This window comes from Alexandromys fortis, unplaced genomic scaffold (assembly GCF_014885135.2).
Source record: "Alexandromys fortis isolate MF-2015 unplaced genomic scaffold, M_Fortis_MF-2015_v1.1 scaffold_287, whole genome shotgun sequence".
Classification (NCBI taxonomy): domain Eukaryota; kingdom Metazoa; phylum Chordata; class Mammalia; order Rodentia; family Cricetidae; genus Alexandromys; species Alexandromys fortis.
Genome location: NW_026068185.1, coordinates 554,409 through 579,611, shown reverse-complemented (window position 1 = coordinate 579,611; position 25,203 = coordinate 554,409). Strand labels below are relative to the sequence as shown.

Sequence of the window (25,203 nt, the reverse complement as noted above, 5' to 3'; positions counted from 1 at the left end):
AAATCCTCAAGACATAGGGGGGAATACCTTTTAAGAAGTCCCTTGGAGGCCAAGAAACTAGAAGAATCCTCGAGAGGACGAAAGAGGCTTTGAGGGAGCCGATGGGAACGGTCACAGAACGCAGGTGGTATGACAGCTGAAAGGAGGGACAATGGAGGTGGAAGAAGGGAAGGATGGGGCAATGAGAAAACAATACGGGCGTTCAAGTAAAACTAAGGACTATGAAAATGCCATAAGAAAATCTGCTGCTTTGTAAACTGATTAAAAAAAAATAGAGTTGGGCATGGTGACATATACCTATAATCTCATTATGTGGGGTGTGGAAGCAGGATGATCATAAATCCAAGGTCCTCCTTAGCTATGCAGCAAATGCTAATCCAGGCTGACTAAGGCACTGTGTCAAGAAAATGAAAGAAGGAAAGAAAAAAACTAAAAAAAATAGAAAGAAAATATTTTTTTCCATTTTTTTATTGAGAATAAGAAAATATTTTTAAGGGAAAAAAATTAAAAAGAAAAATAAATAGAAAGAAAGAAAGAAAAAGTAGTCCGGGCGTAATCTTCAGCTCAGTACCGCCCCGAAGGGGAGGATCGGTTACTTAGGGTCCCGCCCCTCTCAGCCGCTCCTTCTGCCCTTGCGCAGGCGCAGTGGTACAGCGCTTCCGTCCTAGTGCGCATGCTCAGCGGGGCCACGGTTCTCCGACCGGCTGTCGTAGTGTCAGCTCCCGTGAAGGAAGTTTCCGCTTTGCACCCCACCCGGATCACAGTTCGGTTGTAGGACCCGCTCCCTCCCAATCCACATCAGCGCATCCGGATCATGGGGCTACCCAAAGGGCCGGAGGGCCAGGGGCTCCCCGAGGTGAGGACCTCTGTCCCTGACACCCTGGGGTTGCTGGGGAGAGAGGGCCGAGCCCGGGGCGGCGGGCAGGGACCGGCTTGGGAGGCGGCGGGGACACTATGCCGTTGTTCAGAGGTGTCTGCCCCAAGGCGGGCCCTAGAAACCCTGGAGGGACAACTGACTGGTCCCCCGGCGTGCAAGGGTGCAGCGTGTTGCTGGGTGCAAACTTAAAGATTCCTGGGTCCTCTGGGGACGGGAAACATCCAGATCCCTGCCCAGATGCAACCTCACTCATTACGAGGTCCCCGGGAGTCCTGTCTCGGGCTGCCTAGAAGCCCCTCACATTGCGAGACTGGCTTCCCGAGGCCAAGACTGCTGCGCTCTGGAGTCTCAGCAGTCACGAGACTTACGTTCAGAGGGACTGTCCTGGTCCCTGGTGTCCAAGGGCGGTGACCTTGGGACCGCAAGTCTCCCTCTGCGGGGGTCTAGGTGACCAGCCTCTCAGTCCCTTTGGTCGGGAAGGAATGCCCCCTCTCAGCTTGTCGAGCCCCCGCTGTCCGGGCCCGGAAGGATGGGGGAAGTTTGGGAGCCTTGCGCACATCGGGGTGGTGGCAGAGTTGAGGACACCCTCTCCTGTGGTGCCCTGTGCCTGGACAGGAGGATTGCTGCTTGTACTAAAGAGGGACCACCTTTTCACGTGCGGTGTGGTTGTACTCCAGTACTTGGTCAGTACTCGTTCCATCCTAGGGACAGGATTTCTATGCTTGCACGGAATTAAAGCTCAGCTATCCTCTTTGGGCCACCGTTAGAGCTTGGCTACCGGGTTTCCAGTTATTCTTCCAGTTGCTTTACTCAGTGAAGAGTCCCAGTTTCCAGAGAGAAATAGGGAACACCCCTGCTGCGCCTGGACCCCATTCTAAGGTTGGCTTTGGCAGAGATGCGCCTGGTTCTTTGACACTGTGCCTAGTACCCTTTGGTATTCTCCTGTACCGATCGTGCCTCCCTGTGCCCCTCACAAATCCGTCTGTTACTTCTTCATCCTACTCTTTACACAGTCGCAGTGTTCTGTGCTCGGGTGAGTATATAGTAGCAGAAGGGCTGGCGTGGTCATCAGTTCTCACAGCCCCTGCACCGGATAAAATTCCATGTATGTGTTGTTCTGATTTTATCTGGGGTTGTTCGAAGTGGGGTCTGCACTGTAATGCTTCAACTTTTCTTTGCTACTTAATCTCTCTCTCTCTCTCTCTCTCTCTCTCTCTCTCTTTCTCACTGTGTGTGCTTGCTTAGCATGCTTGAGCCCTGGGTTCTGTCCCCAGCACAGCAAAAAGTGGGTGGTGGTGCATGCTTGTGATCTCAGAACTGAGGAGGCAGGAGAATCAGAAATTCAAGGTCATTGTCCTTAACTGTACGGCAAGTTCAAGCCAACCTCTGGTACTTGAGACCCTGTCTTGAAAGACAAAACAGCATTCTTGTCACCTGGCTCTCACTAATCCAGTTAGTTCATGCCATTCAGTTTTTAAGCCCCTTTGTGTCTATATTAAAGAAAGATAGCTAGACCCTTCTAGCTTCTGGGAGCTACAGTCGCGAGTTTATTTGGCCTGGCTTAAGGGCTCATGGTGATTCTTCTTCATCAGTTTATTTTTATTTATGTATATGTCTGTGTGTCTTTATGTGTGGGTGACTTTGGGTCCATGTGAAGTCCAGAGGAAGGTATCAGATAACCTGGAGATAAATTCAAGTGGTTATGAGCTGCCTGGTGTGGGCTAGGAGAACTGAACTTGGGTCCTCTAGAAGAACGATCTCTTCACTCAACCACTGAACTATGTCTCTCTGACCCTTAGTGTTCTGGGTTTAGTAACTGGACATTTTAACCAGTGTGGGTTTATTTTTATGGCTTTGAGAAAAGATGGTTTTTGTTTTCCGTGTATCAGCCCATGGCCCCTTCCCATTTTGTTGCAGTGCAAATGGGTAGTAAATTTGGAATCAAACATCCTCACTCAATGTCTTGTGCCAAAACTTATCTTCCTGGTTCTCTTGTAAAAGTATAGTTCTGCGTTCTAGGGTGAGTGGACGAGAGGCCTCAGCCATACACTTGCATATGTAGCCTACGGGAATGCTGTGAACGTGAGTTGGGGTGGGAGATGGTCCTTCCGGGATGCAGTGTCCTCCTCTTGGCATTATCTTCAAGGCACACGATGGCTTGAAGGATTCCTATTTTATTTATGTGTGTGTGGTGTCTACACATGTTTATGCATGTATGGATGGATGTTCCCATGTGTGTGAGTTCATGTGTATGTTTGGATACGCAAGTGCATGTGGAGGCCTGAGGTTGACATCAGGTTTCTTCCTCAGTCCGTCTCCGCCTGGTTCACTGAGGCAAGACCTCTCAATTAAACCCAAAGCTTACCAGTTGGGCTAGTCTAGCTACTGAGAGCTAGTTTGTGGTCTTTGCCTTCCAGGTGTGGGACCACAGGTGGTCATCATGCCTGCCCAGCATTTACATGGCTTCTGAGGATCTGAACTCTGGTCCTCATGCCGATGCGATAAGTGCTCTGTCCACTGAGCCATCTTAGGAGTTTTGGGAAAATAGCGCAGTGATTCAGCTGAAGTCAGCAGACTCTTGGCGATGTGACCATGGCACCAGAAGGATGTATTTCGTTTCCATTCTGTCAAGATGGCCTTTATCGGTTATACATGTCCGTTTTCTCCAGGTGGAAACGAGAGAAGATGAAGAACAAAATGTCAAGTTGACTGAAATTCTGGAGCTCTTGGTTGCAGCTGGGTATTTCAGAGCAAGAATTAAAGGCTTGTCTCCTTTTGACAAGGTAAGAGAAAGTCTTGCTAACCACTCGCTATTTGCTATTCTTCTATAGCATGGTTAGTGTAAGGGTAGTGGAGGATGAAGTGATGGTGTTTTATTTTCTCTGTACCATTCCTTCCAAGCCAGATTCGTCATGGATGTACTCAGACTTTCTATTCAAAGAGTACTATAAGTCAATAGATAGAATTGGATTCTTTTTCTGTACACTGTGTTTTTAGGAAATGTGAATAAGCAAAAGAACTATTTTCTCAGGCTGGGGAGATGGCTCAGTCAGTCAGTAAAATGCTTACCAGGAAAGCATGGGAACCTGACTTGGATCCCTAGAACTCAGGCATGGTGGCATGCTTACAATTCCAGTATTGGGAAAGTGGAGACAGGCAAACCCCTGGCGCTCCCTGACTGGCCAACCTAGCCAAACTAATAAGTTCTAGGACAGTGAGAGACCCTGTGTCAACTAGTGGCCTGTGACCTCTACATGTATGCATGTATGTGTATGTACACATGCATACACGTGAACAGTACTCACACACACGAAACTGTTTCTCTTTTAAGGTGCATACAGTTCGGATAGAAATAATAAAGCATATATGAAAATAGCCTGAGTTCATAGGTATACTGAACCACATACTTAGAGACAGTGGCGGATATGGCAGCTGCTGTGTTTAGAGGTGGGAGCTTCACCATGGGATGGGATCTTAAGATTTTAAATTAAATGTGTAAGTGTGTGCGTGTGTACAGGTGCCCATGAGGCTGGCGGAGGGCACTGGATATCTTGGGGCTGGAGTTACAGTGTGGGTGTTGGGAACCAAACTCAAGTTCTCTGCAGGAGCAGCAGGCACTCTTAACACTGAGCCATCTCTCCAGCCCCGGGATGGCATCTTTTAAATTAAGAGAGCTGTGAACAGTTACCGTGCATAGGACAGAGGAAGGGGTATTGAGGACACAGAGATAAACAGTAGCCCTTTGCCCAGAGTTGTCCCCTGTTACAGAGAAGAGTGACAAGTGAACCATCAGGCAGGGACTAAGTTATATGATACTGAATAGACTATGCTTCTCAAGCGTCTGGGACCAATGGCAAGGAATGCCAGGGAAACCTTTGGAGCTTGAGCTCCATGCTCTGGAGTGTTGCCCTCCTCCCGTTTGCACCAGAACCTGCGAGGGATGCTGGTAAGAAGCATGTCTAGGTCTTCTCCATCAAACTTCTGCTTAGGCAGGTCTGGGCTCGGGACCTGGAAATGTGCCTTTAATTGTACATCTCAGCTTTTAAATAAGGAGCCAGAGAATGTCAGCTTTGCTGCCCACGTGGCCTGTCGGTCAAACTCATAATGTCTCTCAGTCTGGCACTCGGAAGCTGGGTTACGAAATCTCTCATAGGTGTGCAGGCATGAGGGTCTGAGTTCAGTCTCCAGAACACATGTGAAAAGCTAGCCATGGTGGTGGGCAGTTGTGCTCCCAGCGCTGGGGAGATGCCCCGGCTGTGGTGAGCTCCCAGTTCAGCAAGAAACCCTGTCTCAAAAACTTCAGGCATAGAACAAAAGAGGACACTGATGTCTCTCTGGCCCACAAAAGGTGAACACACACACGCACACACACCTTTCACAAACACATATACAAAAGAAATCTCTGAACACATAGTGTCTGACCCTTCCCTTGGAAGAGGATCGATGAGCAACGAGACCTTTTCATGGTCACAGTCAGCTCTCAGTGACACGGCAGCACTTTGGTGCTCAGTAACCACACAGGCCCAGGAGCTGCTGCAGTACACAGTGTCACAGTGTAGGCATGGTCATTGCCACCACTGCAGGGGGACTCAGAGCAGTGCTGCTGGTGAATGGTGGGTAAGGAAGACACACTCCCTCTAAAGATATATCACTTGGGAGGACTGCTGAGACAGATGTCAGAAAAGTGTTATATATGCGTGACGACCCAAGTTCAAGCCCCAGAATCCGTGTAAAAATCTGGGTGCTGTGGTGGGCACTTGTCATCCCAGCACTGGGGACATGGAGACAGGAAAATCTGCGGGGTTCAGGGGCCAGCCTGCATAATCAAATGGGCAAGGTCCAGGCCCATGAGAGACTCTGTCTCAATAAACAAGGTCTACCGCATCTGAGGATCAATACCAGAGTTTGGTATCTGGCCTCCATGTGCGTGTGCACACACATGAACACACGTGCATCTACACCAGACATTTGTAGCTCTGTGTACTCACTGAGCCTGTGTGAAGTGTGTGGGGTCCGTGAGAAGCAGCACTCTCTCTTCTTGCAGGTAGTGGGAGGGATGACGTGGTGCATCAGCACCTGCAACTTCGACGTGGACGTGGATCTGCTCTTTCAGGAGAACTCTACCATCGGGCAAAAAATGTAAGTTCCCAGGGTTTGCCAAAGAAGGGTCTGAGGGGGGGGCTTTATGGTAAAGACGGTGCTTATATGTTTATATCCTCGTCCTTCTTCATTTCTCATGCTGTGAAGCTGTGTTTAACGTGTGTGTGTGCGTGTATGTGTGCGTGTGTGTGTGCGCGCAAGCCTGGGGATGAGCTCTTGTTCCTCAAGCACTGTCTACCTTTTGAAACTTGCCAAGTAGGCTAGGTTGCCAGGCCAGTATGTCTCCACCTCTCCAGGGCTGGGATTCCAGTGGTGTATGCCCATGCCTGGCTCCCCCATGGGTTTTAGGATTACAGCTCAGGTCTTTGGGTTTGCAAGACATTCCCTTTACTCACTGAGCCATCTCCCCAGCCCACGCTTCTTCTTAACCCACTAGCGTCGTGTGGTTTCTCCTGATTTCTCAGTATTTAGAGTAGACATTTTAGCATCTCTGTTTGGCCTTCCATCTCCAACTACCATCCTAACATTACCTTCGAAATGATAAGGGCGGGCAGAATGTTTATGCTAACGGTTAATTTTCTATGATTTATCTGCAGGTAGGTTCTTAAGTGTATAATCATTTTATGGTAATTACTAAATACAGGAATGAGCTCAGAAAAAAGAGGAAATACAATTTTCTTCACTTAATGGCACTTAAAAGTGTGTGTGTGTGTGTGTGTGTGTGTGTGTGTGTGTGTGTGTGTGTAGATCAGAAGACAGCTGGAGGGAATCAATTTCTCCTTCCATCATTTAGGTCCCAGGGACTGAACTCAGGTTGTCAGGACTAGTGGCAAGTTCCTTAACCCACTGAGCCATCTTGCCAGTGTAAAGGAGAAAGCTGAAAGAGTCTCTGTTAATCCTTTCAATAAACATTCGTCAAGACCATATGAATACTGCAGGTCAGACATTGTTGGCTCTTTGGGAACACTCAGGAGACGTGCCCTGCCTTAGCAAAGCTTATTCTCAGTATGGCTCAGACTACATAAGGATAAACTGTGGGGCTGAAGAAATGGCTTCATGGTTGAGAATGCTCTTGCAGAGGTCAGAGTTCTGTGCTCAGCACCAAGGCTGGGCAGCTCACAGCTCTCTGTGTTGCACCTTAGTGATTAAAGCAGCTTGGGAGGAAAGAGATAATTTCACTCACAGTTTCACGTCACAGTCTGTCTTAGAAGGAAGCCAAGGCAAGGACCTGGAGGCAGGAACTAGAGAGGTGCTACTTACTAGCTTGCTCAGCCTGCTTTCTTACACAGCCCAGAACTACCAGCCTGGGTGGCACCATCCACAGTGGGCTGCCCCCCCCCCCCACATCAATATCTAATTAAAGAAAATGCACCACCGACTTACCTACAGGCCATTCTTGTGGCTGTGTTTTCTCAGCTGGTGGTCCCTCTTCCCAAATGACACTAGCTTGTGTCAAGGTGACATAAAACTAGCCAGCACAGCCTAATTCTAGCTTCAGAGAATCCGATGCCTTTTTCTGGGCATGCACATACATAATTAAAAAGTAAAAAGTCAATCTTGGAGGAGTAAAATTATATGGAAGCTGCATAAGCACTGGGAACAGCTCCAACTGGGGGAGAGTGTGGGGAGGAGCACGGTGGGAACACTGAGAGCAGTTCCAGCTGGGGAGAGTGTGGGAGTGTTGGGAGGAGCACGATGGGAGCACTCTAAGAAGTTCCAACTAGGGGAGAGTGTGGAGAGGAGCACAGTGGGAGCACTCTAAGAAGTTCCAACTGGGGGAGAGTGTGGGGAGGAGCATGGTGGGAGCACTCTGAGCTGTTCCAGCTGGGGAGAGAGTGGAGAGGAGCAAGGTGGGAACTGTGTGCAGGTTTGAGTGCCATGAGCATGGGCTGCTGTGGGACTGAGGCTTGAGGGGACAGGGTTCTAGGTGAAGGGAACCTCTTCCCAGCGCTGTGCGTGCGATTTGCCATTTGTCCTGCCTTTGGATGGGTGAGATGAGGATTATTTCCCCTCCCACATTTGAAGTGTTTTACTCTGTGTGCATGTGTGTGTTCTGTGGTTTGCATGTGGAATTGGACACATGTGAAAGTTGGCCCTCTCCTTCCACCATGTGGGTCCTGGAGACTGATCTCAGGTTTTCAGGTTTGCCACGAATGTCTTTACCCTCTGAGTCATCTTCTGTCCCAGTTGTTTCTCCCTGGGTTGTTCCTCACCCAGTTGTTTTGTTGTGGGTCTGTCAACCCAAGCTGGTGACTAGCCAGAAGTCCCAGAGATGGTGATAGGGCTGGGGTTTAGATCCAGGACAAGTCGACTATGGTGGAGGAGGAAACAGCATGTCTATGGCTGGGTGTGTGGTGCTCACCTGTAATCCAGGCATTCAGGAAGCTGAGGCGGGAGGATTACAATTTTGAGGCTATCCTGGGCTATGACAAGATCCTGTCTAAAAAGAAAATACCCTTAAAGTCAGATTTGTAATCTGTAATGGCAGTGGTCATACTTGCCTGGTGACCTATACTTGTCCCTTGTTTTATTAATTTTGCTCAGTTGCTGTGATAGTCACCATGATCAAAAGCAGCTTAGGAGAGGAAAGAGATTATTTGGAGTACAGGTCACAGTCCATCTTTGAAGAAGTCAGGGCAGCATCTCTAGCAGGAACGGGAGTAGTATCCATGGCAGAATCTTGCCGGCTCACTCACTTCCAGGCTCATGCTTAGCTAACTTTCTTGTATACCCCAGAGCAACCTGCGTAGGGATGGTGCTGCCCACTGTGGACTGTGCACTCCTATAGCAGCTAACAAGACAACCCCAGGCTTACACACAAACTAGTCTGATCTGGGCAGTACCTCAGTTGAGGCTCTCCGCTCAGATGATCCAGGCTGTTTCAGGTTGACAAGCTCACCAGGACACTTCTTCTCCTGAGTTTTTCGGGAAGCCCGAGTTCCCCTGTCAAAGCAGAGGGTGGCTGGTGACAGTCTCTAAGAAGTCTTTCTTCCTTCCTTCCCCTGCCCTGCGCCCCCACCCTTTGTGCTTCCTTCCCTGTCTCTCCTGCCATCAGGGTTAGTGCTGGCAGCCACTTCCACTTGTCGCTGGGACTGTCTGAACTTGGCTGTAGTTTCTGGGAGGCAGTTTTAAGAGACTCATAAAACCCACAATGACTTGCTATATCCTTCCCTCTGGGCTTTTATGAATTGCCTGATTAAGCTGGCTATGAGGAGTGGCCAGGGAGAACCCTTTCCAAAGGCATAAGTCTGGCTGTGTGTTGTTGAAGTCTCAGCCTCTGGATTTGACACTGAATTTTAAGGTTCGTTGTATAGATATGAGCTATAGCTCTGTGGCCCACTAGAGGGAGCACCCCTCCCGTTGAAGAAGATGGCACTAAAGAACAGCATGATGCTGTGCTGATCATAAAGATCAACCCTGAGCCGGGAGCCTGAACCAGTGGAGCTGCTTGTCTCCATTGGCTGAGCGTAGAGTCTGGGCGGATGATCCCCAGCACCACGTGTCATAGGGCATGGCGGCACACGCCTGTAACACCAGCACCAGCACCGAGGTGGAGACAGAGGATCATCCTTGTCTACTTAGCAAGTCTGAGGCCAGCCTGGGCTGCATTAGACCTTGCCGAAGGAAGGAAGGAAGGAAGGAAGGAAGGAAGGAAGGAAGGAAGGAAGGAAGGAAGGAAGGAAGGAAGGAAGGAAGGAAGGAAAGAAAGAGGGGGGAGGCAGTAAAAGGTGAGAAGACCCAGTTTTGTGACCGTGCATGCACACAGCTGAATTGTGCTTCCCGGGTGCCGAGATTTCTCCGCAGGACTCCTTGAACGTTAGAGATGTCTTCAGAGCCTCTCAGCATGGCCTCACTCTGCTTCTTTTTTTTTTTTTTTCTGGACAGAGCTCTGTCGGAAAAGATCGTTTCAGTTCTCCCAAGGATGAAGTGTCCCCACCAGCTGGAGCCCCACCAGATCCAGGGCATGGATTTTATTCACATATTCCCTGTTGTGCAGGTGAGGGCTTCTGTGTGGATTCTTGTCTCTGAATTAAGAGTTCCTGGAACACATCTGGCTGTCAGACAGCCCAGCCTGGACCTTGGGTTTAGTGCGTGCAGGATGGATTTGGTGCAGCACACTTGACAGGTATCCTGGCCATCTTTCTTAGAAAGGTAGCTGCTATTCCATGTGCCATGGTCTCACACTGGCCTCTGCTACGATCTTTGAATGCTCCCATCAGATGCTGTTTTTCAAGTGTGTGTGTGTGTTGTCAGCTTGCATGTGTTTGCTAGTGCACACATGTATGGGGGCCTACAAGTGTGTGTAGGTGTCCATGTGTATGTGCATACATGTGAGTACATGCGTATGAAAGTCAGAGGGCAGTGTTGGACATTGATCATTTGGTGTCTGCTTGCCAAGTAGACTAGAGCAGCTGACTAAGACATGCCTTTTCCTCCCATTCTGGATCTGAGTCTATGAAAGTAGATGCTTTTTTCGGGTGCAAGGGGAGTCACAGTAGAAAGTGGCTGTCTGTTAGGAGGTTCCCTCATTAGCTTTGACAATGGGGACTCTTGAACAGGTCCTCTGAGGGGCTCCCGGGATGCAGCCTTCTTTACCTTCTCTGCCGGATCACACTCTCTGACCCAAAGAACATCTCCTCACATGAAATAGAAACAGACACGAAAGGTCAGAACCAGCGTCCAGTGAACCATCCACAAGGAGGTAGAGATGAACTGAGATGAACGCTGCATGGTTAGTTTGGTTCTTCATTGTTATTTGGTTGTTTTTTTTATTTTGGAGACTGGGTTTCTCTGTGTATTTCTGGTTGTCCTGAAACTCACTCTGTAGACCTGACTGGCCTCAAACTCACAGAGATCCGCCTGCCTCTGCCTCCATAGTACTTGGATTAACAGCATGTGGTTCATTAACTGGCTACATAGTTAGTTCTTGTGTTCTCATCTTCAGTGTGACACAGCCTAGAACCACACTGGGAGGGGGTTGTACTGGGTTGTAGGTCAGCTTGGCCTGTGGGTGTGTCTGTGATCTCTGTAACAGATGTGGGAAGACCCTGCCTGGAGTGAGCACCATTCCTGGTTTGGTCTGTAAAAGTGAAAGTTAGCTGAGGCTAGGCCTGCATGCATCCTTTCTCTCTGCCCTCAGCTGTGTGTTGCCTGTAACTGTGGGATAAAATAAACGTTTCCTCCCCTGCTTTGCTTTTTGTTGGGATTTTTTAGCATGACAACAGAAAGGAAATTAGGGCAGACACCACGTGACCCAGGGCCGTGGTTCTTGGTGGGAACAGAGGAGGCTCCAATACTGCCTGATTCTCTCCCTTCCTACCCTGCTCATGATTTCAGGTGGGGTCCACTGGGGTGGGGCTGGTGCTCTAGTGCAATAAGCAGAAGAGGTGCTAATTAACAACAGAAGAACGTTCTTCCTGGGGTGTGCACAGCACAGGAACGTGTCCCATGGTATATGTGCAGTGTAGCGTGTTATTTTCATGAAGCTAACCTACTTTGGGCACCTGCTTCCTAAGCATGCCCTTTACATGTGCTGGCTGCAGAACATGCAGAATTTGAGCCATTGAAATGACTGTAGGTAAAGCACTGTGAAACCCTGGAGGCCTAAGTGTGATTCCCAGAGCTCACATAAAGATGGACGAGGAGAAGTGACCCCACAAAGTTGTTCTCCCACCTCCACGTCTGAGCTGTGGCATACGTGTGTGCACCCTGCCTGCATACATGTAGTTAAAAAATAAACTATAGAACTTACCTATTCCTACAGGAGTGCCCTGCTTATGGGTGTCTAGGCAACATGACCTGGTCAAGTATGCCGTGAGTTGGTAAACCCCACTGCCCCCAAATGGCTTTGAGGATGTAGGAGTGCTCTTTGAGGAGGGACTGTCAACTCTGACAAGTGGTTCTCTCTTCCAGTGTGCTCTTGAATGATGGAAAGAATGAATGAAGAGCAAGAACAAGTAGAGGCTCAGTGCTTGCATTGTCCACAGTGTGTGTGTGTGTCTGTGTCTGTGTGTGTGTTGTTCATATTTGTGTTTGTGCATATGTTGTGTGACAGAACTGTTCCTAGGGGACATACACTTATGTCTACTCACCTTAGGCAGGGAGCCTACACCAGATCAAAGTGTGGATATCACCACAGTCCAGCCTGGTGAATCAGTGGGTGTTATAAGACTTGCAGGAATATGGGTGAGGAATTAGTTACAGGAGCAGAAATGACTGAATTATTGCTGCATTGCCAAGGCCCACCTGAGCATAGCTGACAGCTCACAAAGCTGGGACCCTGGAGCCCCCTGCACAGCCTGCAGGCAGCTCAGCAGGGTCGAGAGTGTCCTTTCCAGGTCTCAACCTCTTCCAGAAGGGAGCTGCCCTGGTTTCTGCTGCTTCTGGGCTGCTGCTCTGATCTCAGAGTCGTCTGCAGCTTTGGTTGTCTGAGAGTCTTCTTTACAGCTTGCCTTCCTTCTGTCTGGGAGTTTCTCAGTCTTTGTTGTTTACTCTGGCAAGGAGGGGCCAAGTGAGTCTGGTGAATTTCGGGGAATTCCTGACGTTATTTTGAGATGTTTGCAGTCTTGTTTAAGGAGTGGTCCTGTAGGATGGAAAGTTTCAGTCCTGGAGGGAAATGTTACATAACAGCTTGCGTGTGTGTGTGTGTGTGTGTGTGTGTGTGTGTGTGTGTGTGTGCGTGTGTGTGTGTGTTGATTTTTTAATTCCAGGAATTTTTGAGCTGGAAACTAGGAAGAGGAAGTCTGGGGCTTCCAGACCCCAGCCTCATGGGACTGGGAACCATAATAGTCCATCTGGCGTACTTTTTTTCTGCCTGAAGTCATGTTCATGTCTGTGGCCCTTGCTGCAGCCAGAATCCATGTAGAAGTCCATAGTCTGTGCTCCTACTGACTGCAAAGGGCAAGGAAGCTTTATTTCCAGGGGTGTCTGACTGCAGACTCACAGTTGAGATGAAAGTCGTAGAAGGCTTCTGTTATAACCCCGCCCAAAAGAAACAGTCTAGACTTGAAGCCACTGAAGAGAACTCTTAGAAATTGTGATAGGCATGCTGAAGTGTAGCTCTTCACCGTTGATGGCTTCTGGGGACAGGGGTGGTAAGGACTCAGTTTTCTTTAAGGGACTGGTGCCTGGGAGTTTGATCATACCTCGGTGAGTATATGGGCAACACAATTTAGACTTAGCACTTTTTCTTCTTTTGTTTTGGGGGAGGTCACAAGGGTGGGGTATATTCCTGGGAAGATTGGGAAGTAAATGTGATTGGGGTGCATTATGTGAATTTTTCAATTAATCAATAAAAAAACGCTGTGTTAATAATAGCAATAACAATAATAACACCATCTGTTCAGTCAGTCACCTGATGTGGCAGCCTCCCAGGTGTGACTCCCAGCTTCAGGTCTTTGTAGCTGTAGCAAAGGAATGTAGTGTCTCTGCAAGATGCTATAAACTCAGATGTTCCATTCAGTGATCCCAGTGCCTCAGGCTCTGTCCCCAGTACTTAATCTCCTACCACCCAAGGATTTCTCTCAACTAACGGAAGGAAGAGGGGTTGCACCAAGAGTTCTCAGTTGTGCTCCTTTTCACCTTGTGGCGAGCAAACGGAAAAAAAATAGTGGCATTAAGATTGGCCACTGAAGCTGGGCTGTGGCCGCACATTAATCGCAGCACTCTGGGAGCAGAGGCAGGAGAATCTCTATGAGTTCAGCTGCCCTGAGCTTCCAGGGTTCACTAAGATCTCTAACATTGCGAGTTGCTTTATTCATGTTGTAGGGCTTTGCTCCAGAATATCTTTCCTGGGGCTGGCAGATGGCCCAGCTCTTAAGAGCATTCATTGTTCTTCCAGAGGAGCAGAGGCCAGTTTCCAGCACACGTCACCAGTTCCCAGCCATGGTGTCTCCGGGTAGCGGAGATCCTGCACCCTCTTTGGGCTTCCACAGGCTCCCTCACTTATGTGCGTGTCCCCCCCTGTGCACGCATACACTCGGAAATAGAATAAAGTAAACCTTTAAAAACAAAAGACTATTGAGGGGTTGGGGAAATGTCTAGGCAGGAGCACTGGCTGTTCTCCCAGAGGATCCAGTCAATTCCCAGCACCTGCATGGCAGCCAACAGCCATCTGCAACTGTGGGTGCAGTGGAGTCTGGTTTATCTAGGCAGTGCGTGCACATGGTGTACATACATGCATGTGGGCAAGGTACCCATACGTGTAAAATACAAGTAAATAAATCGAGAGAGAGAGAGGGGGGGGGGGAGAATATCAAGGAACTGGAAGTGGGGATGGAGTTTGGTTGGTAGAGTTCTTACTTAGCACAAATAAGCCCTGGGTTCCATCCTAGTAAGGCATAAGCATTGTGGTACTGCATGCCTGTCGTCCCAGCACTTGGGTTCATCCTCAACTACATAGAGAGTCTAATGTCAGCCTGGGCTACATGAGACCCTGTCTCAAGAAAAAAAGAATGTCGAGAAATGTGCCCTTCCCACCAGGCCTGTCTGGTGATGTTGCTGTAGATTTCAAACCCTGCACAGTTACTTGCGGCTGATCACACAAGGTCACCAGAGCTTAGCTTCTCAGATGCCCAGCGCTTTGTTCTTCCAGTGGAGCAGTGTGTGCTTGTGATTTCTCCCCACTGGGTCAGGTCAGTCATGCCAGTGTGAGTTTCACTGCAGTAGGAGCCCGTTCCTGTCATCTCACACTTCTTTCTTCCCCAGTGGCTGGTGAAGCGAGCTATCGAAACAAAGGAAGAAATGGGTGACTACATCCGCTCCTATTCCATCTCCCAGTTCCAGAAGACCTACAGCCTCCCAGAGGTCAGTACCTGCGCTTTCTTCTCATCTATTACATGTCTTCAGTCCTAATTTCTTTCTTTTTTCTTTTGATTATCTTATTTGTAGTGTGTGTGTATGTGTGTGCTTACATGAGTACAAGTGCCCGAGGAAGCTAAAGAAGTCATGTTCCTGGATCTAGAGTTCTAGGAAGTTGTGAACCCCCTGACGCACATACTAGGAAGCTGATTCGTGTCCCCGACAGCAGTGAGAGCTCGTAACCACTGTGCCATCGCTCCATCTTGCTGGGGTTTTCCCTTCAAATCTTTAATTTTATTCATGTATAAGGTATCTTGATCCTGTCTACCTCCAGCTCCTTCCAGCCCACCCTGGATAGACTCTAACACCAGCCCTTACCACGCCCTCCTCCCTTACTTTCTGTTACCCACCTGGTTAGTTAGTGCTGCTTGCCTGCCAGGATATTGACTGCTCTTGTGCAGGTGGTCACAGATGCAGTGACTTCGTGGATGCAGCAGCTGCGTGATGTATTCTGCAGCTCTCCTCCACATCCTCCAGCTCTTGCATTCTTTCTGCATTCTCTCCTGTGTTGTCCCCTGCGCCGTGCAGCAGTTGACATACATGTCTCCCTTAGGGCTGAACACGCATTAAGCCTATATTTTAAGCCGTTTGGCCAGTCAGAATTCTCGGTATTAACTGCCCACTGCAGAAGAAGCATCCCTGACCAAGCTTGTGTGTGCTCTTCCCTCCTTGCTGGTGTGAGCGTGCCCTGAGAGAGTGCTGGGGTGCAGTGCGGGTAGGTTCTCCTGCACCCCACCCTCTACTTGGCACCCCGGAACAGCCTTGTGCTTCATTAGAACTGCTCTCTGGGTGGCACTGAGGATAAATCTCAACAGCTCTGTTGTTCTCAAGTTTAGTATTTGACTCAGAACTTTTGCTAAATTACAAAAGTTTGCATGTATTATACGCATGGTCATGTTCATGTGCATGTGTAGAGATCGCAGATTGACATCAGGTACCTCTCTCAGTCACTCCCTACCTCTCCTTTTTTCTGTTTTCTTTTCTCTCTTATTTTTTGAGGCAGGTCTCCCCTGAGCCTAGAGGTGATAGACTCATCTAGACTGGCTGATCCTCCCAGTGTCGTGCTTATAAATAGTGCCACTTCGCTTTTTATGTGGGTGCTGGGGCATAGCCAATTCAGGGCTCTATGCCTGTAGGATGGGTCCTTTACTGCCTGAACTACCTCCTTGGCCCACAATTCTGTTTTTGTAAAAAGCTTTTTAGGAGACTGCTTGTGTAGCACATTTCCTGTAGGCACCGTTTATGGTGTTTTCAGCAGTAAGATCACTAAGCACCGTCAAATGCTCCAGCACGTTGCTGTCTCCCTTCTTCATCCCGACCACTGCTCCATCATGAAGGCGCTGATGCTGTTCTTTTGCAGATGAAAGCACTGAGGCTTAGAGTTTAGGTTCTTGCTGGAACTTTCAGTGCTTTTAAGGCCTGGGCATGCAGTGTTTGTCTGAGTCACTGCGCTCCATGGCCTCTCTCCCTTACTTACTGTAAGGCTCTGTGGGTGTTATTTGCAGAGGCCCTAGCTTTTTCCCAGGGGAGATATATTCCCATGTATAAGAAAATTGAGAGCTGGGGAGATAGCTCCTTGGAAGCAGGAGGTACTGAATTTAATTCCTGAATAAACATTTTAAAAGGTAAATAACAGCCCTGGGGACGTCGAGGCAGGCGGGTCCCTAGGGCTTCCAGGCTACCCAGCTTAGGTTACTTGGTCAGCTTAGGACAGTGAGAGACTCTCTCCAAACAAAGGGTGGACAGCACCTGAGGAAAAGCATCTTTGGCTTCTTCTCCCCTCCCTCCCCAGCATGCATGCACCTATGCACCTGCTCATGCATGGACACACACAGACATAGACACACACTATGAAAAGTGATTCTGTACTAATTCATGCCTGGCAGTGATATGCAGTTGTTTGATAAGGGAGATTTGTGTGTCCAGTGTGTTTAGTCCTCAGTAGAGCTGGTTGAATTCCGTGTTCTCTCTTGCAGGATGATGACTTCGTAAAGAGAAAAGACAAGGCCATCAAGACCGTTGTTGACCTCTCAGTAAGTCCCCTTGCCCGTGTGCCTCTGTCCCAGCACTGCATGGCCTCCAAATAGCCCCTGTAGAAGTCACACGTCACCCAGGAGCTGACAGCTAAGGATATGTGTTAGTATCCTTGCCGGCTTTACACACTCACACCAGGACACAGGTACCCACTGGCATGCTCCAAGTCCTTAGTTCCAGTTTTAAGGGAGAACAGCTGTAGTGCGCAGCCCCCTTCTTACACCAGTGGCAGAAGTAACAACAGCTCTAGAGGACAGACGATGAAGTGGAGGTGGTGAGTGGACCTCCCTGCCCTGCCCCTTCCCACGATGGCTTTGGGAAGACAAAGTCGCTTTGAGCTTACGCAGGAAAGTCACCATATGCTGTGCATTTTGTCTTACACATGACCTACTTCCAGTGGGGATGGGAGCTTTGTGAAGATGCCCCGAGCCAGAGTGGGAGACTAAAACCTCTGGCCTGGAGGTGGAGCGAATAGAGCCTCTACGCCCGTGCGCAAGTCTGTCTTCTAGAAGCAGTGCTCAGTGCACGGTGCGTCTGGTTTGTAACATCATTGTGTCGTAGCACGTCCAGCATTCTGCTCCATCTCATTTGCAGGGATTCGACTGTCGGTCAGTGGGCAAGCGTGGGTGTTAGTTCCCACCTCTCACCTTGTTTAAGGCAGGGTATTTTTGTTGGTTTTTGGCTGTTTACAGCAGGCCCTGAGAGTTTCTGGTGATTCTCCTGTTGCCACTGTCTATTTCGCTGTAGAAGAGCTAAGATTAAACATTTTCAAATTAAGCTGGGTGGTAGTGGCACACACCTTTAATCCCAGAGGCAGAGGCAGGCAGATCTCAGTGATGTCAAGGCCAGCCTGGTCTTCAAAGTGAATTCCAGGACAGCCGGTGCTATTAAACAGAGAAACCCTGTCTCAAAAAAAAAGCAATAATAATAATTCATCCAGCTTAAATATCAAATGTGTGTTTGGTGAAGATGACAGAGGGTTGTGTTGTAAATTTAGGAGCTGAGTTTGTCTGGCTTCTTCAGCTTTGTGAACTTACTAGGGAATCTTTTCAGAAAAACAATTCTGGACTTAAACCTATATTGCCCCAAAATGATGGCACTGAAAAGAACACGTCACGTTTTGTTTTTAAGTCAGGGTTTTACCGTGGACGCCTTGATTTCCTTGACATTGAGGTGGTTTTTCTGCTTCAACTTTTCAAGTGCCAGGATTACAGGTGTGCACCACCATACCCAGCTTAGTTACACAGTTTGGTACAGACTCATGAAGCCTGGAGGTAGCACCTGTTCTGGATCCATGAGAGGAAGGTATGGTCCGTGGGAGAGCTCATGGAGAAGATGGACGTGGGATGAGGTTGGGGCTGTGTCTGGAAAAGCATGTACAAATGAGTACTGTCTGTCTGTCTCAGTACTCCGTCACTTAGTATCCAGGGACTTTGATCTGTTTGTCTGTCTGTCTCAGCATCTCTGTCACTTAGTATCCAGAGGCTTTGAGCTGTCTGTCTTTCTGTCTTAGCATCTCCATCACTTAGTATCTAGGGGATTTGATTTGTTTGCTGTTTCAATGTGAAAAAGTAGAAGTTAGAGTGGTCATAAGTGAGTTACAGCTGTTTGCTTGAGGGATAGTTTGTGAGCACCTGTGGTGCCCTGGAGGCTGGGAAATGGTTTACCCACAGCTCCTACACTGTGTCTGTTAGAGATGCTGTGATGGTCAGCTTGACCCAATCTAGAATCGCCTAGGAAGACAGTCTTGATGGAGGTTTGTCTAGAACAGGTTGGCCTATGGGGAAGCTGTCTTCATTGTTAATTGCTGTGGGAAGACCCAGCCCGCTGTGAGCAAGGCCATTCTGTAGATGGGTTTCTGGACTATGGAAGCATGGAGAAATCGAGCGGAGACTCGAGATTGACACAGTCGTGTTAACAGTGTATGAGACACGGGCATATCCTGTAAAATCTTCTGGTTCACCCTCACTCTGCCGCTGGGAACCTATCTGAGGCCTGTTGAAGGGAACTGCCTCTCTTGCCGTCACAGAGGCCTTTAGTGGCAGAGACGGGAGAAGATGCCTTTTTCTCGGAAGATGGATTTAGCAGTAGCTCTTTACAGTAGGCATGTACACTAAGTCTTGTGAGATCAGCTGGGGAGGTGCCTTGTGGGCGCTCGAGTGACTAGCACGTGCCAGTTAGTAGGAAATCCTTGAGTTTAGAAGCCCTAATGCCTGGGGGCTAGTGCTGTGCTAGGCTAATGCTGTACTAATCCTAACATTATTGTAGGCTAATTCTGTCTTAGGCTAATGCCAACCCTGGCCCAATGCTAACCTGGGTTAATGTTATCCTAATGGTGTCCTGTAGAATCTATCCAAGGCCCAATACTATCCTAGAATCTTAAACGAATTATTTCATTTATTTGGGTTTGTTTTGTTCTGTTTTTTCACTGAGACAGGGTCTCATGTTCCCCCGCCCCGAACTGCCCTTGGCATCACTATGTAACTGACACTGAACATCTTTTATTATTATTATTGATTTTTATTGAGCTCTGCATTTTTCTCTGCTCCCCTCCCTGCCTTTCCCTCTCCCCTTCAGCCCTCCCCCAACATCCCCAAGCTCCCAATTTATTCAGGAAATATTTGTCTTTTTCTACTTCCCATGTAGATTAGATCTATGTAAGTCTCTCTTAGTGTCCTAATTGTTGTCTAAATTCTCTGGGATTGTGGTTTGTAGGCTGGTTTTCTTTGCATTATGTTTAAAAACTTCCTATGAGTGAGTACATGTGATAATTGTCTTTCTGTGTCTGGGTTACCTCACTCAAAATAATGTTTCCTAGCTCCACCCATTTTCCTGCAAAATTCAAGATGTTATTTTTTTTGCTGTGTAGTACTCCATTGTGTAAATGTACCACATTTTCCTTATTCATTCTTCAGTTGAGGGGCATTTAGGTTGTTTCCAGGTTCTGGCTATGACAAACAAAGCTGCTATGAATACAGTTGAGCACATGTCCTTGTGGCATGATTGAGCATCCTTTGGGTATATACCCAAAAGTGGTATTGCTGGGTCTTGAGGAAGGTCGTTTCCTAATTTTCTTTTTTTTTTAATTTTTAAAAAATATTTATTTATTTATTATGTATACAATATTCTGTGTGTGTGACTGCAGGCCAGAAGAAGGCACCAGACTTCATTACAGATGGTTGTGAGCCACCATGTGGTTGCTGGGAATTGAACTCATGACCTTTGGAAGAGCAGGCAATGCTCTTAAATCTGAGCCATCTCTCCAGCCCCCATTTCCTAATTTTCTGAAATTGCTACACTGACATCCCATGGGGCTGTACTAGCTTTCATTCCTACCAGCAGTTCAGAAGTGTTCCCTTTTCCCTACAACCTCTCTAGCATAAGTTGTCATCAGTGTTTTTGATCTTGGCCATTCTTACAGGTGTAAGATGGAATCTCAGAGTTGTTTTGATTTGCATTTCTCTGATGACTAAGGATGTTGAACATTTCCTTAAGTGTCTTTCAGCCATTTTAGATTCCTGTTGAGAGTTCTCTGTTTAGGTCTGTACTCCATTTTTTTTATTGGATTATGTGTTCTTTTGGTGAACAATTTCTTGAGTTCTTTGTATATTTTGGAGATCAGACTTTTGTCTGATATGGGGTTAATGAAGATCTTTTCTCATTCTGTAGGCTGTTGTTTTGTCTCGTTGACTGTGTTTTTTGCTTTACAGAAGCTTCTCAGTTTTAGGAGGTCCCATTTGTTAATTGTTTCTCTCAGTGTCTGTGCTGCTTGGGTTATATTCAGGAAGTGGTTGCCTGTGCCAATGCGTTCAAGTGTACTTCCCACTTTCTCCTCTATAAGGTTTGACACTGAACTTCTGATTCACTTCCTCTGCTCTGGGCAGCTCAGTTATAGGCATGTGCTACCGCAGCCCATTCATGAAGTTCTGAGGATAGAACTCAGGGCCTCACGAATGCCAGGCAGGCACCTTAGCAACTGAGCTGCATCTCCAGTCCCTGCTTCTTTAGTATTAAATTGAAAATAATACTGTACACTCTGCCTCTGCCTCCTAGTGGTGTCAAAGGTGAGATGCATGTGAAGCCGTCAGCCTGCTGTCACTTTACAGAGCAAGCTGTCCCTTGGCTCTGGGTTTCCCTGTGCTATTGTTTTGAAGTCTTTTCTTTAGCAGAATCCAATTTCCTGTCTTGAGTCATTGGCTCTCTCAATGGTAACTGAGAAGAATAGCCGTTAAGCTCAATTATGCTGTGCTATTATAACAGGAGAACTTGGTAGAAATTAAATTATATGCAGTCACTGTGTCGGGTTCTTTCTGGTTTTCATTTCTGTATAAGTCTGGTTGGTGTTATTTATAGTTTGGTATTTGTGTAGACACTGGGGCAAACTAGGGGGTATTTGTGGCAGTACCTTATGAGAACAGCCCTCAAGCATCAGGCTGGATATTTTCTGCAAAAACTGAGATGGGTCAGTGATGGCTTAGTGGGTAACGGGTCTTGCTGCCAAACCTGAGTTCCATCCCTATAGAGAGAACTGACTCCCTCAAGTTAACCTCTGACCTCTACATGCACAAGCATGAGCACACACACAGTGAATAAAAGTTGAGGTTATGTGTGTGTGACAGACACTCAGAACTTTTCATAAAGAAACAAACTGAAGCCCAGGAAGCTAGATTATCTCAAGGGAACAGTTCTAACAGGAGTAAAGTGCTAATTTAAAGGGGCTGTCCAAGTGCTGAACTTGGGGTTGGCTAGGGACAATCATGTACTGGCATGGTGTCCACCTGTCCACATACAGAGCCCCAGGTAGGTTTTCCTGAACGACTGCTGACCGCCATCTCAGCAGTCAGGAACGACATTTATTGGCGTAAAATGATAAATCAGGCCAGCAGGAGGAGGAGACTCGTTGTTATTGAACATGTTTTGTTCACGTTCACACACATGCGCACACATCGTCCCACACATTTTGTTCAAGATAGATGCCATATGTATATGCACATGTGCGTACACGAGCACATTCAGCCAGAAGGTATGCCATATAAAATAGCTCTCTAGTTACCAGACTGTGTGTTTATAACTAAGACAGCTCGAGCCAGGCATATACCTGTAGTTTCACTGCTCTGGAGGCTGGAGCAAGAGAATTTCTTAAGACAGGGAGTTTGAAGCCAGCCTTGGTCATAAAAGGGGGGAAATTTAAAAAAAAAAAAACAACTAAAACTAAAACTAGTAATTTTTAAAGTCAGCAAAAAATTATAGAGCATTTTAGTCTTTATCAGCTTTTAGTTAGTTAAGTTTAAGAACACCTTTGTTTATAGGTTTGGCCTGCTAGAGGGTTTGTCCCTGTGACAAAATCCCTCAACAGAAAGAAACTTTGACATAAAAGGGTTTATTTTGGTTTACAGTTGCAAAGAGATGGAGTCCATCATGGTGGGGAAGTCATGGCACCCAGAAAGCAGATCGGTCCCATTTCATCCACACAGAAAGCAGGGAGAGAACAGGAAGTAGGACCATGCTCAAATGCACCCCATCTCCTACTTCTTTCATCAAGGCTGCACCTCCTGAAGGCTCCATAATCTTTCCAAACAGCTCAGCTGGGCCCGAGTGTTCAAACCCTCATGCCTGTGGGGGACAGTTTACATTCAAACCACAACAACCATTTTACATTCCCAGTGCTAGATTCTGAAAGGATTGAAGTCTCCTTCACTGTAGAGACCTTTAGGATGTTTGGTGTGTACACTGGTCTAATAGTGTTCTAGTTTGTGGCTGGCACTGTGGAATGTCAGCCATTCAGTGCCTGTTTCCTTGGAAAGTTGTGTTAGGAAGTACAGAGGAGACATAAGCCCTTTTTTTCACAACAAGGCAGCGTGATAAAGACACTGTTCTTTTTTATTCTTACTTTCTGTGTGTTGGTGTTTTACCATATGCCTGTCTGTGTGAGTGTGTCAGATCCCCTGGAACTGGAGTTACAGTTATGAACTGCCATGTGGGTGCTGGGAATTGAACTCGGGTCCTCCAGAAGAGCAGCCAGTGCTCTTAACTACTGAGCCATCATTTCAGCCCTAAGATATTGCCCTTCTAAAGTCATCCAGAAATTTAGTATGATTGTAAAAAAAAAAAAAAGAGAGAGAGAGATTGCATAAGGATCTTAACAGGCTGGTGCTAGAATAAGAATAAGCAAGATTTTGGATAAAACAAAATGGTGAAGGCAGGAAGCATGATCATCAAACAAGAAGACTGAAGAGATGCGTTCTGTGGAGTCCAGTGCCTGTGTGTGTGCATGTATGTGTGTGTGTGGGGGGGACTCCATAGTTCAGAAGTCTAGACTTTCCAGTGAATAGTGCTGGGATCCTTTGTTTTCTGTTCAAAATAAAATGGCTTCCTTCCTTTCACTGCACCAAAAAAAAAAAAAAAAAAAATTAAGGCTAAACATAAGCTGTAAGATGAATATACTTGGCGACGATAACAGAATGAGGTGTTTTGTTTCTGTGTTCGCTTGTTTTTATTGTTCATTGCTTAAGAAGGAAGCTGCATGCTGTAGTTTCCTTTCTGTTGTCACAATAAAGCACCATAGCGGAAGACAAGAGGAGTTAGTTTATTTTAGTTTAGTCGAGGGCACCACTCCAGGTTGCAGTCCATCGTTACGGGGGTCAAGGCCGGACCTTACAAGCCACAGCCACAGACAGACCACAGATTGAGATCATGTGTGCTTGGTCCTCAGCAGCCTTTTCTGCTCATGCAATGGTGCTCAGCTGGACTGAGGTTTTAAAAGACATTCCTTGTGGCCATGACCACAGGCTGACCTGATCTAGACAATTCTTTATGAGAGTCTCTTCTCAGGTGACTCTAGATTGCGTGGCATTGACAATTAAAACTAACAGTCACAGTATAAAGTATGGAATTAAGGAAACTGTTAAAATGACCTAATCTCGGTCCTTCAGCACCCAAGTACAAAAGCCAGATGTGGCAGGCAGTACGTGAGTCTGTAACAGCACTCTGCAGCTGGAGGCAGGAGGATCAGAAGTTTCAGGCCATCCTCAGCTACAAAAGGAAGGAAGGAGAGAAAGAAAGAAAAGAACACAAATAGTGCAAAGGCTGGTCTCGTCAGAGAACTTCCGCCCTGGTAGGGGAGGCTTGTGGTCGGCTCGCAGGGGTGGAGGCAGCCCCAGCTTAGCTTCTCTCCTGAGCTTTCCCAAGCGTTGTGGTCTAGTTCCCTTTCTGTTGCTGTGATAAAGACAGCCTGACCTCCCCCCCACCCCCAAAAAAAATAAGAGAGAAAGGGTTTCTTTGGCTTGAACTTCCAGGTTACGGTCCATTATTGTGGGGCACTCAAGGCAGGAACTGAAGGCAGGCAGTCACAGCACAGTCAGGAGCAGAGAGGATGAATGCCCGGATGCGTAGTGCTCAGCTTTCTCTCTCTTATGCAGTCTAAGGTTCCACCCAGGGAATGGTGACACCCACCTTGAGGCTCAGTCTACCCACATGGATTAAAGCAAGCCAGACAGTCCCCCAGACAGGCTCGCAGGCCAGCCTGACCGAGAGTCTCTGTGTCTGTGGTCCCTGATGTGAGCCAACCATTCTGTATTAAAGGTCTACTTCCCTAGTGACTGGAGGCACCAGCCACAGTCCTGGGGAGCCTCTCACGCTCCATGCCTTGCCTTTCTCGTCTCTTCAGGACACCTACAAGCCCCGTCGCAAGTACTGACGGCAGCAGGGAGCAGAGGAGCTGCTGGACGAGGAGTCCCGAGTCCACTCCACGCTTTTGGAGTACGGCAGGTACGGAGAGGGTACTGTTCCACACCTATTAAATGACACTATTTCCAAGTCAAGCTGGGGCCGGAGTGGTCACTTAGTCAGAAGTGCTTACCTTGCAGCAGGACGAACTGAGTCCAGTCCCCAGAACCACATAGAAAAAGCCCTGGGTGGAGGCACACACTTGTTATCCCACTGCTGAGGATGTAGAGATAGGAAGATCCTGGGTCTCCCTGGCCAGCCAGCCTGAACTAAGACTACTGGGTGAGCTCCAAGCCAATGGGAGACCCTGCCTTGAAAACCAGGGTGGACCATGTCCTGAGGAGCAAGGTTGTGCTCTAGCTTCTCCTTCCCTGGACTGACAAACAAAGCAAACATAAAGGCCTTCTGAGTTTCTGTGCCAGCTCACTGGTTCTCTCCATTCCCGGGACGCCTTTGCTTTCTTAACTAAGTCTCTCCATTTCAGGAAGGGAGGAGGGACGGAGAGAGGAAGGGAAGGAGGATCAGACTAAAGGAGGAAGGAAGAGAGGGAGGGAGGAAGGGAAAGCCAGCAAGCTACGATTTCCTTTCTTCTGAGTTAAAATTGGACA

At 47.7% G+C, this 25,203-nt stretch overlaps 1 protein-coding gene across 1 annotated transcript in view; it reads left to right on the top strand.

Moving 5' to 3' along the window:
- Positions 1-675: 675 nt before the first annotated feature.
- The window catches only part of Ccdc93 (coiled-coil domain containing 93), a 73,164-nt gene continuing 48,636 nt past the window's right edge, over positions 676-25,203 (top strand). Inside the window, 7 exon segments of the mRNA XM_050129329.1 lie at positions 676-856; positions 3,547-3,660; positions 5,922-6,016; positions 9,863-9,974; positions 14,684-14,782; positions 16,813-16,869; positions 24,537-24,637. Of these exon segments, the coding sequence (XP_049985286.1) occupies positions 815-856; positions 3,547-3,660; positions 5,922-6,016; positions 9,863-9,974; positions 14,684-14,782; positions 16,813-16,869; positions 24,537-24,637 (620 nt within the window). The 5' untranslated portion in view covers positions 676-814.